We start from the raw sequence: 16,985 nt of genomic DNA on the forward strand, positions 1-16,985 counted from the left end.
TGCTCGGCTTGATGCAGTAGCTCCACGTCCCTTGCGGAATACTATCAGTGGGGTTAGTGTTCGAAACCCTCGACACTCACAACTGAGGGCATACTTGTGCGATTACTCGTGCGTGAGACCTGTTCAATGCGCTCAGTGGTTGATCTGTGACTCGGGCATCCAGGACAGTCAGAAGTCTCAGTGACTCGCCCATGCCGACTCGCCCAGTCAATGCCCTTCCGCAATCAAGGATTGCAGCCAAAGTCTGATTGGCACGGGCGCGATGAGCGCTTCGGCCCACCGCAACCGACCTGGAAGTTAAAAGACTGAGCGTCGTCGGTGCTCCACCAGTATGAGACCTTGGACTAGCACAGTACGAGGGTATGGTGTCGGCCACATAGGCCACCTTTCATTCAGAAATGCCAATCTCGCTAACGATAATCTGTGCTCAAGACGAATCACGCGCCTGAACCTGTCCGTGCTGCCGCTACTTCAGAAATGTGACAGGTCAGTTTGCGCTAACGGTCTGTCGACCCCGCGCTGTCAACGGTCTGCTAGCCGCGACAGCAGCGAATGCCACAGAGAGTGTTTCAGGCCTTTGGCGCAATTGGCATTGTAGCACGAAAGTGAACCCCACACCAGCCAGCTCCCCCTTGACGTTCAACTGGGAGAAACGTGCTTGAGCAATTATTGCGCACCAAAACCACGAGTCAGTGCTTTGTTGGACCCGGTCGAATTCGCAATGAGGCATGTTAACAAGAGGGGCAATTGCCGTCAACACCCTACGCCAGTCGGTACAAGGAACAGTACTCACCACAATGGTTTCGCTGATCATTTGACACGGTTCTTTCCAGCTCCAACATGACGGCGGGTCAGTTACTGCGCACCTTGTCGCAGAACATACAGGCATTCTCCTTGTCATCGTGGTATCCTCCATCCTTTACCTGTGATGCCGTACTATCCGGCTATTGTCTTGGCTGGAGATCCTGTCTGGGTCTGAAGTCGATCACCATACTGAGGACTCTCAATCATGGGTATGGGATGTTAGGGGTTAAAATCTAAGACCCCACACCAAAGATCGACTATCAAACACCTTGCACGAACGGATGGAGGCGACCTCACATGGCCCAAAAGTGGGAGTGGGTTGTTGCAGGAGGGGTTCCGCACTCATCGTAAGACTTGTCGGATCAGCAAGCTGCAAGAAAATCTTGTGCCAAAGCTAGTTGATCCATTGAGCCAGCTCACACTTGGTCCTGAAAGGTACACAGTGTCACACCCTCGACATGGCGCCCGCATTCAGAGGTTGTCGGAACCCTGCTTGGGACCTCTACAGGGGCGCCTGCGGTGACCCGGCTCAATGTGCTCGCTCAAGGCTCGCTGAGTGGCTCCGCATGGACTGGCTAGTGAACCATCCTATATCTACGAGCAGCCGAGGACGACCATTGGTTTGTTGGCCCAACTCGTACGACAAATCCAGGAGACTGCTCGCGATAAGAGACGAGGGTCTTGTGTCTGACTGCTGTTGGGGGCACCTCACTGCGCCATTTCTGCGCATACCCTCCGAGATGAATGGGACACAGACGGTGAGAGGCCATGGAGCACAAAACGCGCGCCCTCAAGCAACGATGCCTTTGGTTTGCACCATTCCGCAGTCTTCTTGAATCAGATAATGCGGAGAAGGATTCCCGCGCCAGCGGTCAGGTCCGTCGCCCGCCCACCGAGCCACGCCGACCTGCATTCCCTCTAGTGCTGACCACTCTTCTCAGCCTGATGCATCTTTTTACCTGCCACTGACGTGATCTCTGGGTACCTGAGGCCCGGTTGCCGCGCGGAGCCTACTTATTATTGCTGGTAAAGGTAATCCGATCGGCAGCCTTGCATCGAGCTACGGGTTTGCGGAGGCTGGACGGTAATCTTCCGCCTTACAGGGCACGGTGTGATCTACCGTCTTCCAGGAGGCGGGTCATGGCCTAGATTGGTAACACAATGCGTCCAGAATCAAAAGATATGCTTCATGTCATGTCCGAGGATCTACCATGTGCCGGATTGGTCGCAGCCAACCCCTGCGAATCACCAACGTCAATACCAGTCGAACCAAAGGCTGACCGTGGAATGTTTTCAAGTGTACGAGAACCCGAGACCACCAAAAAGCTGCTCTCCGCCAAATGGTTGTGGCACCATGTGCGAGGCCGAATGTGTGCGATTGGACAGATTAGAGATTGGTGCATTGCGTGCTCGCGTTGATCACATGGTGCTGCGAAAGCTCCGTCTTCGTGTTGCACACGAGAAAGATTTTGTGAGTGTGCGCTCGTCACCCCTGCTCTTCTCATAGACTTTCCATGAGGTAGGCCTACCGCTGCGGCCTGTCTATTCCTACAGAATGAGCGCACAACAATGCCCACTGACATAGCTGCGAATACATTGTCAGCGGCTGGTTTCGTCTGGCGATCTTTTGGTTGCTGACCACAACGGTCTAAATTTGATCCCACCGTCAACAGGAGATGATAGATCGTTTTCACAAAAGGACTCCCCTCCACAAGGGCGTGGCGGTCTGGATCGGACGAACCACACCCTCTCCCGCAGCACTCGGGCAACAATTGGACGGAATTGTGACGGTGACAGCCTCGACCTCTATCAGATGACTTGTGGCGCAAAGCAACGATAAGGGTTCAGGCAAATGACCCTGCCGCAAGTGTCAGCTTTCCACTCAAGAGGGAAAACGGAATCCCCTTTCGGTTTCGGAAACCTGAATGGAACAAGTTTGAATCGTTCGCAGCAGCGCATTGCTCCCAGCCAGCGTTGGTTTCGTCCAAGTTTCCAAATCAATACAATAAATCTTACCAGGCTATCCTCAACAGCTGAAGACAGTGTCCGCATACGCCGAAGGGGCAGTTGTAACAATCAAGGCATCCCCGTTTCCACGCATCTCTCTGGCCCCAGTACCATTACTCTCAGCTCGTGTCTCTCTCGCCATACCCAGACCTTCGATTCTGCCGCGTGGTCTGTTCCGTCACACCTTCCACTCAAAGTCTGACCCTTCCTGTGGCTGCCAAAGAGTTATTCCAAGTCAACTCTCGGACTTCATCCTCGCACTATTGCCGGCTTACTAACATTACTAACGTGCAGTCCTTCCTTCCAGATCCGGTTCTTTGCAGCCTCGAAGGACCATACCGCATCCTGACGATATGCTCTGCAGTGGGAGCTGTTGAGCTTGCCCGTGGTTCCTGCTGTGACAGAGGTGGGTTTCATACCAAGCAGAATCCTCCGTGCCGAAGATGGGACCTCTGGAGGGCGCACTTTCCCCCTGTAGCACTGTCGCCATATCACGTTGGCCAAATGACAGTGGCCAACCCAGCAAGATGTGATTTCTGTTATAGAATCCGAAGCTTCCCAGATTTCGACAGGATTTCCCATTGTTAGGCCAAGGGGCTTGTCATCCTACCTAGCCTTCCCGGCTGCCTACATGTCTATTGAGCAGGAAACATACAGTTTGTGTCCGACAGTGTTTTCCGGAACAGACACAGATTCCCAGATCTAGTACCACTCGACTGTTTGGTGTTTCCCAAAGCTTCGTTCTGCGAGAAAGCGAAATGTGACCTTAAAACGGGAAAAGCCGACAAGCGAGATGCAGACCCTAGGTACATGGTATATTAAAGGGGAATGAGTGCACCAGGAACGAACCTGTGCATCCCCTCCCCTGTCGCCCCGACCTCATCTATCAATGATCCACCCCGGTCTATAAACCCTTCTATTCGCCCACGCGGTGACGTTGATCTATCTCTCCGTCTATCCACCCATCCATCCATCCATGTAACTTTCTCGATGGACGGCGTCTCGGACCAGTCAGGAGAAAAAAGACGACCAAAAGCCGAAAAAGCACACCCGCGCGCAAGCCGGATCTTCTCGACAGAAACCCCATCGCGGACAAAGACATCGCTTTGTCTCGCCCGGAGGGAGGAAGTTGAAGTGTTGGTATCAGATTAGAACTGTGTATAGCCAGCATAAGATGAGACATGGGTAAGGGGGAGGAGGTGGGCGTAATTTGTGATTAAGATACTCGAGACTCGACACAAGTCTGAATCGTAAAGATCAAAAGTTTAGTATACAAAATATTCCTCTCTCACCGCAAAAGAGTTTCCGCCCGCTTGCTATGCACATAATACTGGGACATCAACCTCCAGCAGCCCAATCCACCAGCTGCAGGCTCCGTGGAACAGCTAATGCAATTCTCGTTGCGTTCATACGACACAATCCTGTCGGTTCATTGCCAACTAGAAGAGATCAAGAAGTGGGCTAGACCATCAAGCGTCTGAAGTTGATATTCGAGCACTTCATATTGACCCTTCACTGTCATTCATCCTTCCTCTTCAAGCTCAATGACTTGGTCCCGTGTTTGCTTGTTATCATGGCGGCATTTTTTCTTCGCTCCTTTGGTGCTCCTCGTCGCAAACATTCCGGTCGATTTTGGTGGCCCTCCAATCTTTGACTTGTCTTGTCCACCAAGGTACGCTCCTCCCTCACTTGACAAGCAGTCCAAGACATCCCAGGGGAAGTAGATCTGCCATTTCCCGCCTGAAAGGATCCGAGGGCGCTCTGAAGCCTGTCTGCGGTGGAGAAGTTACACCGGACGCAGGGCTCTGAAGAGGATTAGCCAGATAATCGTCGCTGCTCGCGGATTTCTCTTTTGCCAAGAGCGCTCTGCTCTAATCGTCGATCAGTTGCGTTATATAAGCCTCGTCCTCCTGAGCGCGGAGTTCCTTTTCGAGCTGACAGATTCTCACTCGGAGGTATCGTTGGATGACCGATGTATGCATCGCTGATCGTTCGCGGCAGTGAGACGTCGCGGCGAATTTTTGCCAGTAGTTGAACAAGCCTTCTTTTCTTGTGCCCTGCTCGACGATTGACTTGTTCCGCATCTTCTCGGTCCCCTTCTTTGTCTCGCGTGCTCGGAGAGCCAGTAAGTTGCCCTTCAAATAGTTCTGCTAAGTGTATCTCACGTGCTTGCTCCACTGCACTGGATGACTTGTCACCTGTGTCGCGTCTTACAGCATCTTCAAACCCGACTAATTCTCTGACGGGGATGTGGTCGGTTGGTGATTTGCTTCCCAACACACCGGACCGATCCGGCTCAGCGAATGCTCGAGGACGCTTTTGTGGATCGGCCCTGATCTTTCTTCCGCGGAGGAGGACCCCTTGGATTCGGTCTTTATGATATGGCATGTTTTGGACAAAGCGGCAGGTTTGAGGAGCAGTCTTCCGAAGAGCCATGTATGTGGCTCTGTCGCCTTCTGCAGCAAGTCTGTTTGCTTTGAGCAGGACGCTCGCGAGGTGGACTGCAGTGTAATAGGTTGGCATCAACTGGCCCGGGTCCCGCTTTTCGACGGTCTTGCGGGCAACGGGCGTCGGAGGAGACCCTTGTGATGCCTTGGATGACAACCACTTACCACGCCGTAAGACTGGCCATGGAGGGGTATTGGGAATCATCTTCTGCTCAAAGAGTTCATAGGCAAGTAGCCAGTGTTGCTGATCCTTCGACTGTGTCAAAATTTGAATGTACATATTCCAATTTTTACTAGTCAATGCAAACCCCACTCTCTCCAGCTCGGCCACGAGAGTTGTAGCCCGCGATTGGAGTTCACGGACAGACAAACTGCTCAAGTATCGTGTCAAAGGGGCTTCGAGAATGTATCTTTGTGAGGGAATGATCGCCAGTCCGGGCTCGTCCAACGGACCAGAAGTTGGGGCATCCTGTGGAATCATCGACTCGAACAAGAAGGTCTCCTTCGTGAGAAACTCAGTGTCGGGTAGACCTATGGGTAGAACCGGCAGAAGTTGCTGGCCATCAGGAGCTCCGCTTTCGGCAGGGATTTTCTTTCCGCCTGCACGGGAAAATCTTCTTGCTGTCTGGACACCGCGTTCGAGGATCTCTTCCCAAGTAGACTCAACCCTTCCCCAGTCACGACTCTCGCTTGAAAGCATCAGGCGTCTAGTCAGGAACTGGATCGAGGAAGAGGCGGCATTGCTCAAAGTAAGGTATGATGCCTGTGAGAGAGACTGAAATCTCTGGACGAGCTTCTCTGCACGCTTGATTTGACCTCTTGCTGCAAGGAGGTCGATAAGATACTCCAAATATACTGCTGGAATGGCATCAACGCCTCGGCGGCGGCGCAGACCGGGCTGCGGTTGACGTGCTGCGCGGTCCTGCGTTGAGAGCTCATGGAGAATCTCTTCCAAGTACTGAGCTGCGAACCGGGGCTGTTCATTGGGTATAGAGTTTCTACTAGCCTGTAGATGGAGCATCGCAAGACGTGGACTGGCTCCAATCCTTGGAAACCTCTCAACCATCTCTTGATAGACAACACTGGCCATGTCCCTGTCACCCTCTTTTGCAAATCCGTGCAAAATGATGGCATAATGAAAGGGTGTAGCGGCAAGTGCCTGACTCAAGTTCAAATTCCTCAGTATTTTCATCGCAACCCGAGTTTTGTTCAATACCACGAGCGCTGTCATGAACGCAGCGTGAGTCATAGCATCGGGCTCGACTCCTAGCGCCCTCATACGGCCCTGGACACGTAGCATAGTTTCAGCATCCGCTGCGAATGCGTAGTGACGTAGCAGATAATTCCACATTGTGACAGGCGAGCCCTGAAGATTGGCAGTGGTGGCTGCTTCAGCTAGCCTCTCCGCAGCTTCTGCTTGATCATTAAGGCAGTATGTTTGTATCAGACCAGTGACCAAACCATATGAGCCTTGTACTTTATTCTGCTGGGCTTGTTCAAGAATGTCCAGTACAGTATCGGTGTCGCCAGTTCTTGAGAAGATACCCATCAAAGTCGTAAAAGTAAACGCATCCGGTGCTACTCCCTCAGCCTTCATCTTGTCGAAGACTTCAAAGGCCCGCCAAGGTTCGAGAGACCTGGAATGTGAATAGAGGAGGATATTCCAGCAATAGGAGTTCGGGCGTACTCCAGAGTCGACCATTGACTGAAATTCCCGTTCTGTCCCTTGCACATCGCCAAGGCGAGCGAAGACGTACAGGAGCGGTGTGTAGTACGCCACGTCGGTGGGCCGTGAATGGGCCTGGCAAAGGCGTGAAAAGGTCTGCTGGACACCATCAACATCACCTTGAGCAGCAAGGGCTGAGAGGACCTTTTGGTAGCTCTTGAGATCTGCAACACCGTAGAACTTTGAAAATTCATCCAGATAGTGGTTGTAGGTCTCAGCAGGGGCTCCTTCATCGCAGTGTATCGATAAGAGCGAACCAAAGGCCTGGGGTCGTGGCGGCACTTCTGGGAGACTTGATCGAAGCATGTTGTACACGAGATCAGCCAATGCTCCCTTGTCCGGTCTCACGGCGCTTTTGTTGATGGTATCAATGGCAGTGATGTAAAGAGACGGTTTGGACAGCGCTAGGTCGGTCGAGAGCTGTAACAAATGTTGCAGTCCACGCGGTGTGATTATGCTCATAAGAGCACCATTTCGTACTAGGGCAGTCAGAAGCTCGTTGAATAGAGTTGAGAGAGTTCCTGAATGTTGCATGGTGACTGTCGCCCGCTCCTGCAGCTTTGTTCCAAGTTGGTATATTGCGAACGGTAGATCGCGGTAATTGCCAATCTCCTTCGCAATGGCAAGCCGAGTTGGCGATGTTTGTCCAGCCCGGAAAGGAACTCGCTTGAAAGAGGTATCCCACACCGTAGCAGCGGTATTCCAGAGATGATTGGAGACAGCATGTAACAAGAGGAACACACTGCAGCCTTGTTGCATGTTGCGCCTGGTAGCACGAGCATTGATTCTCAAAGCTATCCGATAGTTGTCCGCCTTTAACGCTGATCGAACGGCTCGCTCGTAATCAGCTCGAGATCTCTGCTCTTCATCCATGAGTCTGAAGGCGCTTAAAGCGAGGGTCTGATCTCGTCTTCTGCTTGACTTGGAAAGGAAATGGAAGACTTCAGACGCGTACGCTTGCTGATTCGGGAGCTGGTTGAACAAAGCCCAAGCGCGATCAAAATCGTCGCTTTCCGGGTCTGGCTGCACATCCCTGTTGGTATCGAGGAGGTGCAAGAGATGTTTTTCTGTTTCCTTGACGGTTGGAATCGCATGTTCGTTCCCCGACTCTTCATGCGCGCCTGCGGCAACCGGATCATTGCTGCTGCTTCCTATATCTTCCACAATCATGTGTCTCGGAGTGCTGGATGGTGGATCGTGTAGAAGTACATCCTGCAAATTCTCCTCTTCCTTGGCAGACACGGCAGTAGCTTTTTGCCTGAACTTTGCTGATCTAGTATAGGCTCGGGAGGACGAAGATGGAAGACGGGTAGAACATCCATCGGATTTCGAAGCTCGAACTCGGGATCGATGAGGAATCTCGCCGGGTTCGACTAGCCAGGACTGTCTCGGGCAGGGAAGAACGGACTCGAGGCCAGGTGGATTCGAACGCCGAGCTCGGATGCTACTGAGGTACAATGGCCACCAAGGAGAAACGTCCAGCTGGTTACCTCCATTTTTCCAGAAAGAGGGACCAAGCGCACGGTGCGTGCGAACAGGAGGCTCGAGCCGTCGAAGAAAGAGTTGAGATGCTGGTTCAATGCATGCCGCAGTCCGCTCTATCATGCCACGATCAAGACGGAGGGTGTATAGTCAAGCTCAAGATAACGATTGCTAATGGTGGTAGTCGACTGTCTTTCGGGCATGTAGAAATGGATGGGAGAAAGCCACTGGAACAACGGGGGCAAAAAGACAGGTTGAGATGGCAAGCCGAACGTGAATCAATGATGAGCATCAGGTGAGAGAAAAGTCAAAAAGTAAACGAGGTGTACCTCGTATCTGGCTCGCTGGCTCGCTGGCTCGCTGGCTCGCTGGGCCTGCGCTCGCTGGCTCGTGCTTGCTAACGCCGCTACGCCGCACATTGGGATTTGTCCCCACATTTTACGTCTGCCCTCATTTCTCCATTGCAACTTGAATGCCACGTTGAGGCTTCCAACACAAGCAACTCTGGCCCAACTCGCTTCCAACATGGATATCACCAGTTCGATCGTCTCTGAGCGCGAGCGGGCTCTGCTGGGAGGAGACTATGATGCCTACCATGCTCAAGCCACCCGGAAAATCCACAACCTCCGCAGGCGACTTGGTGCCGCAACTCGGGGGAAAAAATACACTCCCAAGGCCCCAGTGACTGTAGAGAATGTGTCCAAGAATGCAGAGTAGGACTCTCATCTCAGAAGTGCAGCTGGTTGACTAACTTGTTTCACAGATGGGTGCAACTGCTTCTGGCCAGCTCCGAGCGAGCATGGGCATCTTCTATGGCCATGAAATCGGCCCAGTCGGCAGAAAACACCCAGAAGCCCATGCCCGGCTCCACGAAACGACAAATCGCTTCCAGGCTTCGAAGAGCCATTACCTACGCCGACAATCTTGTGACGATCCTGCAAGATCGCAGCGCGACCGGCGCAAAAACGATAGACGAACTCGAGGCACGTGCTTATCTCGCCATGTTAAGAGGAAGTCTGGATTTCGAGAAGGGAAGATGGCAGGGATGTATTCAGAATTACTCCATCGCTCAGGTTGTGTACACCACATTGGCGCGCTCATCGAAGACGGATACGTACAAGGAACTGTTATCAGGCATCGTCGAACCCAGTATTCGTTATGCCGCATACCAGATGAAGATGCCCCGCACAAAAGCCATCAATGACATCGCTATTGAGAATTTCCCTCCTAGCGAAACCACTGTCCGGAAGGAGATTGAGAGCATCAATCCACAGTCATTCTCGACTGGGACAGAGGCTGCCCCCACGAAAGGAGGTCCCAAGGAAATCCCCTCAACAATATCCTGGAGGGGTAGGAAAGTGAACCTGGAAGACGCCAACATCTCTGAAGCCCTCGGTCTCGCTAAAGAACGGGAAGATGAGTTGAACACAGCCTACAAATCTTTCAAAGATGGATCTCTAAGTGCCAACGACCTAGCAACCGCTTACGAAGAAGTCATCACCGCTCGTCAGGACGCCGCGGATGCCACGAAGACTGCCATTGACGAGCTGATTGCCGAAGGCGTTGACACTGGCGATGCTCGCCTGCAGTCACTACAAATAACTCGTACGGCAGTTAATTACGGCGTGATCGAATGGCGGATTGGACGCAATAGGGTCCTTTGTGGTGCCACGGATGACGGTCTCGCTTTTGAGTCCGAGAAGCCTACAAAGGCCCTGAAGCCACGCAAGGACGGCAAAACCCGCGCCCCCAAGGAGGAGAGTTCAGGTCGCAAGCTATCGAGGTTGCGGGAGAGGGTTGCACTCTACGACTCGATTCTGCAGAGTCTCGATGCTGTCAAGGAATTACCTGGTGTCATTGCGGACAGCGCTTTTGTGGACGAGCTTGATGCAAAACGAGCATACTTCCGTGCTTTGAAGTGTTTGGCTGTTGGCCGGTCACATGCGATCAGTGACCATATACCAAATGCGTTGGCCCTGTATGCTCGAGCACTTGGGCTGGCAGAGAGTGCCACAGCCGCGTTGAAAGCAGCACCCACCGACAACGATTCAGCACCACCAAAACTCGACCTGTCATCCCAGCACCTCACACAGACGACAGCCACTCTCAGCAAACTAGTCACTCAGTTCCGTGCACTGGCTGACTTGGAATCTCTCGGCAGCGCAACGAAGCCATCATCCCTCAAGGACACCGCCTCAGCGACCGCCATGAAACCTGCTCCTCTCATCGAACGCCTCTCCCACAACGAATACATTCCGGACGTGGATCTAACCAATCTCGTGAACTACCCTCCAAAACTCCGCCCAGTGCCCGTGAAACCGCTCTTCTTTGATCTGGCATGGAACTACATCAAGTATCCCGGCCAGAAACGACCCGAAGGTGATGCAGGAGCTGAGGAGGACGTACAGATGGGAGGAGTCGGAGAGGAGGTGAATGGAAAGGTTGAGAAGAGCGAGGAGCAGAAGCCAACGAAGAGAGGATGGTTTGGCTTTGGCCGCTAGGTATCCCGGGCGCAAGTGTATCGCTCCGTGGGGAAGAGTGGTTGCACTTGCTTGTCAGGGTGCAGGGAGCAGGATACTCTTTGTCATCGCGACGGCGGACTCGAGCCTCCCATGTGGACCATATCAAGCCATCTAAACGACATCTGAAGAGAAGGAGATGAACCCGTGTTGTACACACGCAGAATCTTCTCCCCCATCAGCGAGCAATAGCACACTGATAATACCGAATGCAAGAATGGCTATTCGACCGAGATATGGAATGAAAGGGAATGGAAGGGACATAGGCCCAATGACGGAGAACCCATGACAGGGGATTGATGCCGAGCGTGACCTACCTACCTATGATAGCTCAACTTTGTCCATCCAAGCAAACGATGTATGAGGCCCATCGAACGAACAAGACGAGTAGCTCACCTTCCTACATACATACATATACAGACAGACAGATGTGTTTGCGGATAGCTCTACGGACAGAAAAAAACAGACAAGTCAGGCGGATAACCAGATACCTAGGTAGACAGACATGGAGACATGGAGACCTCATACGTACTGGGTTAGTCGTCCATGAAGTCCAGCCCCAGCCCAGCCCCAGCCGTCTGAAAAGTGATGAACTGCAAATCCATCTTGATGCCATCCACCTACCTACCTATTCATCCATCCATCCACCTATCTGTTGACTCGTGCGTAGATACTGTGTACCTAGGTACCTAGGTAGCTGCTCGAGAGTCGTCTCCTGGGTCCATGAGACTCGGTATCGCCGTGTGTCACACCACCTGACACCACCCACCACACATCCACGCAACCCACACGAAACAACAACCAACGTCGCCAGCTCTTTTGACTTTTTCGGAGGATTAATATTTTTCGCCTCGTCTCGCCTCGTCTCTCGCTTCACTAACCCTTGCATCCCTTGACACGTGGGCAGCTAGGCGAGAGCTGTACGAAATAAAAAAGTTTGAGAAACGTCAAATGGGCGGCTCGCCCGTGTCGTTGGGTCCAGATCCCTGTTCAGCTGAAAAAGGCCAGCACACAACATCTCACACATATTACTTCGTTGCGATTCCATTCATTCTAGACCTTTCAATGCAACGGCAGCCCTTTTGGCTCTGGTTGTCCCTCCTTTTTGACGTCGCTGTCGTCCAATTGCGCATCATAAATATCTATACTGGTACGTGATCTGCAAAGACGCCTCGCTCAGCAGAGTCGTTGATTGCCCTTACGAACCCTAAGAAAGCCAACTCCAAAAACCCAAACACAGCTGATCCAGACCACAATCCACCCACCACGTTTAATCCTCCCGGAAATCCTGTTCCATTCGTATTCCATGAGCTAACTTTTTCCATATCTTGACACTTGATCCGGTCCAGCCGAAGTGTCATCTGGGCAGCGTCACACTTGGAAGTTCTCTTGCGGTGCCTTTGTCGCCAAATCGCCTTTCCCCGGACGGGATCGTGAAGACACTGGGGACGAGTTCTTAGATGAGGTGATGTTCACTCAATAGCAGCCGAATCTATCGGGTCCGCCGAGCAAGAAGCTTCCAACTCAAGGCTTGTCATCCGGAGAAGGCGCGTGGCTAGGAAGCTGGACGTTCAACGCCTTCCCTCAAACGTCAATGTCCGTCGCCGCCAGACAATTCGAGCATCTTGGCCATCGCAGAAATGTTCCGTCCCGTCAAATTTGCAGTCCTCACTGAGCAGACTGCCCTGAGGCGAAGGTGGTGGGTAGGAATGTCGTCTCCATGCGGAGCCAGTGTCGTCAACGATGCTGCGTGTCTCGTCGCCTGGGGCTGTGTCTGCCACGACATCGTGTTTTCGGGCCCTGGCCCTCACTTCAAAGTCCACCTTTCTCGCGTTCTCAAGCTTTGCCTTGGCTGCCAGATACCCGCTTGTGATGGGAGCTGATCGCATTGAAGTAGAGTCGCGGACTCGGTGGGAGGATTCTGTCGATAGTCGTAAATTCAAAGGAATGGTCGAGTGCATTAGATGCTGATCTGTTTGCTTGGAATCTCTGTCTTCCTGAGCTGATTCTGATCTGTGGTTCCTCAATTCTGACCGGTTACTCTGGTTCCTTATCTGGCGGAAGAGGATGAGAATGCAGAGAAGGATGCAAAAAGAAAGTGCATATATGGTATGGATTAGAAGATATTCCAGATTGGTATACTGGCTAGGATTCACTTGCAGTGGAGCCATCATAGTACAATGGGAGAATGCTTCAGCTGAAGGACTGGGGAAAGACATTCCTACTGATGCTGCAATGTACTATCGATGCGGTCTAGGCAAGCAGAGCCAGGACCTCGATCAAATAGACCTACCTCCAGACATTTGGCGAATAGTGCACATTATATCATTGGAGCTCGGGCGTCCATCTTCGGATACGACTTCTGTGTGACCTCGCACGGACACGAGAGCAAAAGTATGCCACCAATGGGGCGACTGGTAGGATATGTTGCTATGCGACAGATCTAGATTCCGGACACTTGCTGCTGTAACTGGACCCAAAGCACAGTAGCCTCCTACGCAACAACTCGAGACTGGAGCATGGCTGGCTGGCTGGTTGGGCGGTTTTGGCATGAGCAAGTATGCCGCAATCGCTCTCGGGCATAGGACGAGGCAGACAAAGTGATGGGGGACAATCTCCGTAATGGCGCCATTGTGTGGTCATCAGACATGGGCAAATTGACAAAATCAGCCATAAAGTTGTAGTCCGATGATGAAAATTGCCTGGGAAGGAGACGCAGAAAAAAGAACGACGGCGAAGTTCAGCTTGGATGTGAAGACGCCGTCTGGACCATCACGGAGCAAAAGGCTTGACCGCCCGCGAGCCTATGCAAGGAGCCGATTACCGAAAGGGCGGCAGGGTTGGGAGCTCAGCTCGCCTGATAAACGCCCATTTTCAGGCTGGTGGGACTGAGGTGGAGGCCAGAGCGCGGCTAGGAAAGGGTCAGGACTCAGGACACGGCTGTATCACCCACAGTCTGTGTCATGATCAGTGCGATGCCCGTCAAACCTTGACGTGATTCGAAGAGATGACCTTACGTGAAACGAGGATACGAGGTCGGCAGTGAGCGATGACAATGTGTCAGAGTGTGAGAGGACAGATGTTTGATGAGATGAGGGATGTCGGGTGAAGAGGAGGAGAGACACAACGAAAGGCGCAGGCGAAGGTGCGACGGACTCGATTCGGAGACACAGACACACCTTGCCGCTTTTATCAGTCGCGCACCTCATTTATTCCTCCGTCAACGCTTTCCTTATATGAATGCATATTCAGGCGGATAATATCAAAGCCACTGCATGGTCCCCGTTGTGGAACCTTGGTCATCGCTTAACTGCTTTTCTGAGCCCCATGCTGCCCATCAGCTCTGGGAGAAAATAGGCGATAGTTCTGGACGTTTGCTCAGCATGTCACCAGAATGCACCTCCCTGCGCGGTACGGCTCATATATCCTTCACACAACGCCCAGCCATCAATCAGCCCGCTGGAATCCAGAATCCAGAAGCCCAAAGCCAAAAGGGAGAAAGTCAAAACCACAGACCGCTCTCTGCCCCGAACAACCTGCTGTGCCTTTCAAACTCTAACTGTCTTCCTACCCAGCAACTTTCATGACCTTCTCCTCATGGCTCATGGGTTGACGCGGCTGGGGCCGTTCGGTTTCACCACTATTTCTCCGCGAAGTGCTCACCACTAGCTTTTTCAGCACGTCTGGGGCATCTTCTCGGTCCATCATCACCTCCACAATGTTGAGGCCCTTGCCTGCCTGAAGCCCGGGCTCCGCTAAAATGTCCTTCAACTGACCCCAAGTTTCAGCTCGCCTAGTCACCACGGGATATGCAGGGTCGTCCTTGGGTGCCCCGAAATAGCTTGGTGCCTCGAGGTATCTCCACGGTTGAATGTCATTGTAGCCCGCTTTCATGCCGTGTATCCATCTCTCAATCACGTATCCATCATTGTTGATGACGAAAATGGTCACATCGATACGGTTGCGGATCATGTCGCTGATAGATTGTGCCGTCATTTGCAGACTGCCGTCACCCTCGATAAGAATAGTGCGTCCGTCGGGGCGCTTGCCTTCTGCAATCATCTCGCGCTGAGCCAGAGCGGCACCTTGAGCTGCTGGCAGCATGTAGCCAATGGAGAGCCATATGCTAGAATTGATGAGTGAGGTGTGTGCAGGGAGGAACATATCTCGGGATCCTATTGACGGCGTGCCCGTCTCCACCATAACGATGTCGCCAGAGCGGAAAAATTTGGAAATTCGCCGCCAGAAGGTAGCCTGGTCGATCAGCTCGTCCTCGTCGGCCGGTGGCAGGGCCATCAACTGAAGCTCTGGGTGGCCCAGGTCCATAGATGGGCTATACTTGGGAAGCTTGTTCTTCTCCAACTTTGAGAGGATTTTGCGCAGGAGAGACTTGATATGAAGGTTGTGATATTTGGTACCGCCGATCTCGACGTGGTCCCGATGGAAAACAATGGCTGACTTTGGATCGGGGATAGTGCTGAACCCAAAGGTGTTGACATCGCTTTCCAAGGGTCCCAATTTGATGACCAAGTCGCAGCCTCGTGCCCAAGGCATGTATATTTCGTTGCCAGCAATACCAGCATAAATCCCATAGAAGTTGGGATATGTCTCGTTGACGATCCCTTTGCCAAAGGGGGTGGTCGATGTTGGAAACTCGGTTACTCGGACCAGCTCATCGGCTTCCTCGCTGACACCGTACCTTGATGTGCACCCATCGACGATGATCAGGGGCTGTTTGGAGGAGTACATTTTGTTGAGGATCAGCTCGACTTCGGTGTCTTCGAAGCCTTCGTCATTGAGCGGGATCGAAAGATCAATAGGCACGTCTAGAGCCGCTGCCGGTACCTGGGCTTTCACCATGTTGGTTGGCAACTCCAGGTAAACTGGTCGACTTTGCAGGACACATTCTCTGATGCACCGATCAATCTGTGCCGGTGCAGTACCCGGATCCCTCAGATTGGCCTGGGCCACGGTGATTTTTGCATACATCTCGGCAAAGATCCTGAAGTTGCCGTCTCCCAGCGAATGATGCATGCACAACCCGTGGTCCTGCACATTGGTTGGAGCTGTGCCAACAATGTGAATGACGGGTGCCACTGTTGGTAACTGTCAGCATAAATTCAAGAGCGCAGCCTTGTAGACCCACGTACTTTCGCTGTATGCTCCGGCAATGGCATTGATGGCTGACAGCTCGCCGACACCAAAGGCAGTGACAAGAGCTGACAGTCCTCTGATCCGGGCATAGCCATCTGCAGCATACCCGGCGTTCAATTCGTTGGCATTTCCGACCCAGTCAAGACCGGCGGGTTCAATGTAGTCCAGTGCGGTCAAGTTATAGTCTCCGGGAACACCATGTACTGACTTGACTCCAACCTGACGAATCCTCCGGAAGAGGTATTCAGCTAGGTCTATGTGTGAAGCCATGACTCAATTCTCAATGGCTGGTGCAACGCAAGGTAAGTCCTGACAGATTGGAAGCGTGGATCACTCAGGTTACAACGGATTGGCAAAGAAGACTGGCTCTCAGAAGCCAGGAGTCCAGTTAATTATATAGGATAAACAGGAGGAACTTATCTGACATTCCCCTGGAGAGAACGGGTGTCCTTAAAAAGCGAGAATTAGGTGAGATTATTACCGCACCAGTAGAACGGACGAAACTTTTGACTTTGAGAAGAATCCTCCCGGCAAGAAACAGCTCCCATGAGGACGATGGAGACGATGAGATGATGTCGTCAAAGGACCGGGTATGCAGGGAGAGCAGACCAAGTGGTTGTCCGTCGGCGGAATAATGCTCATTCTCTGCGGCTGTCAGCGGTTGCAGTCGGTTCAGTGCGGAATCATGCCGAAAGCCGAAACAATGCAGGTCGTCAAGCGTTGACATTTGAAATGAACCGAATCTTGCGGTAGACACGAGCGGATGCTGATAGACCCTATCAGTGAGTAGTCGGCTCGCTGGCTGCATTAGAGTCGCTCTTGGAGAACGATAAGAAGTGCCGCAAC

The 16,985-nt window shown here is 52.5% G+C and overlaps 4 protein-coding genes across 4 annotated transcripts; 1 reads left to right on the plus strand and 3 right to left on the minus strand.

The window, feature by feature from the left end:
* Positions 1 to 4,626: 4,626 nt before the first annotated feature.
* Positions 4,627 to 8,589, minus strand: Z520_08083 (uncharacterized protein; the record flags this gene model as incomplete). Its single annotated transcript, XM_016778580.1, has 1 exon — positions 4,627 to 8,589. One exon carries the CDS (start codon positions 8,587 to 8,589, stop codon positions 4,627 to 4,629), a length of 3,963 nt encoding a protein of 1,320 aa, XP_016630428.1.
* Positions 8,590 to 8,991: 402 nt separating this feature from the next.
* On the plus strand, positions 8,992 to 10,967 carry Z520_08084 (uncharacterized protein; the record flags this gene model as incomplete). The annotated part of the gene is made up of 2 exons (XM_016778581.1): positions 8,992 to 9,179; positions 9,230 to 10,967. 2 exons carry the CDS (start codon positions 8,992 to 8,994, stop codon positions 10,965 to 10,967), a joined length of 1,926 nt encoding a protein of 641 aa, XP_016630429.1.
* A 1,589-nt stretch (positions 10,968 to 12,556) lies between these two features.
* On the minus strand, positions 12,557 to 13,156 carry Z520_08085 (uncharacterized protein; the record flags this gene model as incomplete). The annotated part of the gene is made up of 1 exon (XM_016778582.1): positions 12,557 to 13,156. One exon carries the CDS (start codon positions 13,154 to 13,156, stop codon positions 12,557 to 12,559), a length of 600 nt encoding a protein of 199 aa, XP_016630430.1.
* A 1,396-nt stretch (positions 13,157 to 14,552) lies between these two features.
* Positions 14,553 to 16,409, minus strand: Z520_08086 (uncharacterized protein; the record flags this gene model as incomplete). Its single annotated transcript, XM_016778583.1, has 2 exons — positions 14,553 to 16,081; positions 16,136 to 16,409. 2 exons carry the CDS (start codon positions 16,407 to 16,409, stop codon positions 14,553 to 14,555), a joined length of 1,803 nt encoding a protein of 600 aa, XP_016630431.1.
* Between the last annotated feature and the right edge of the window lie 576 nt (positions 16,410 to 16,985).

The sequence above is a fragment of the Fonsecaea multimorphosa genome (genome assembly GCF_000836435.1).
Source record: "Fonsecaea multimorphosa CBS 102226 unplaced genomic scaffold supercont1.17, whole genome shotgun sequence".
NCBI lineage: Eukaryota > Fungi > Ascomycota > Eurotiomycetes > Chaetothyriales > Herpotrichiellaceae > Fonsecaea > Fonsecaea multimorphosa.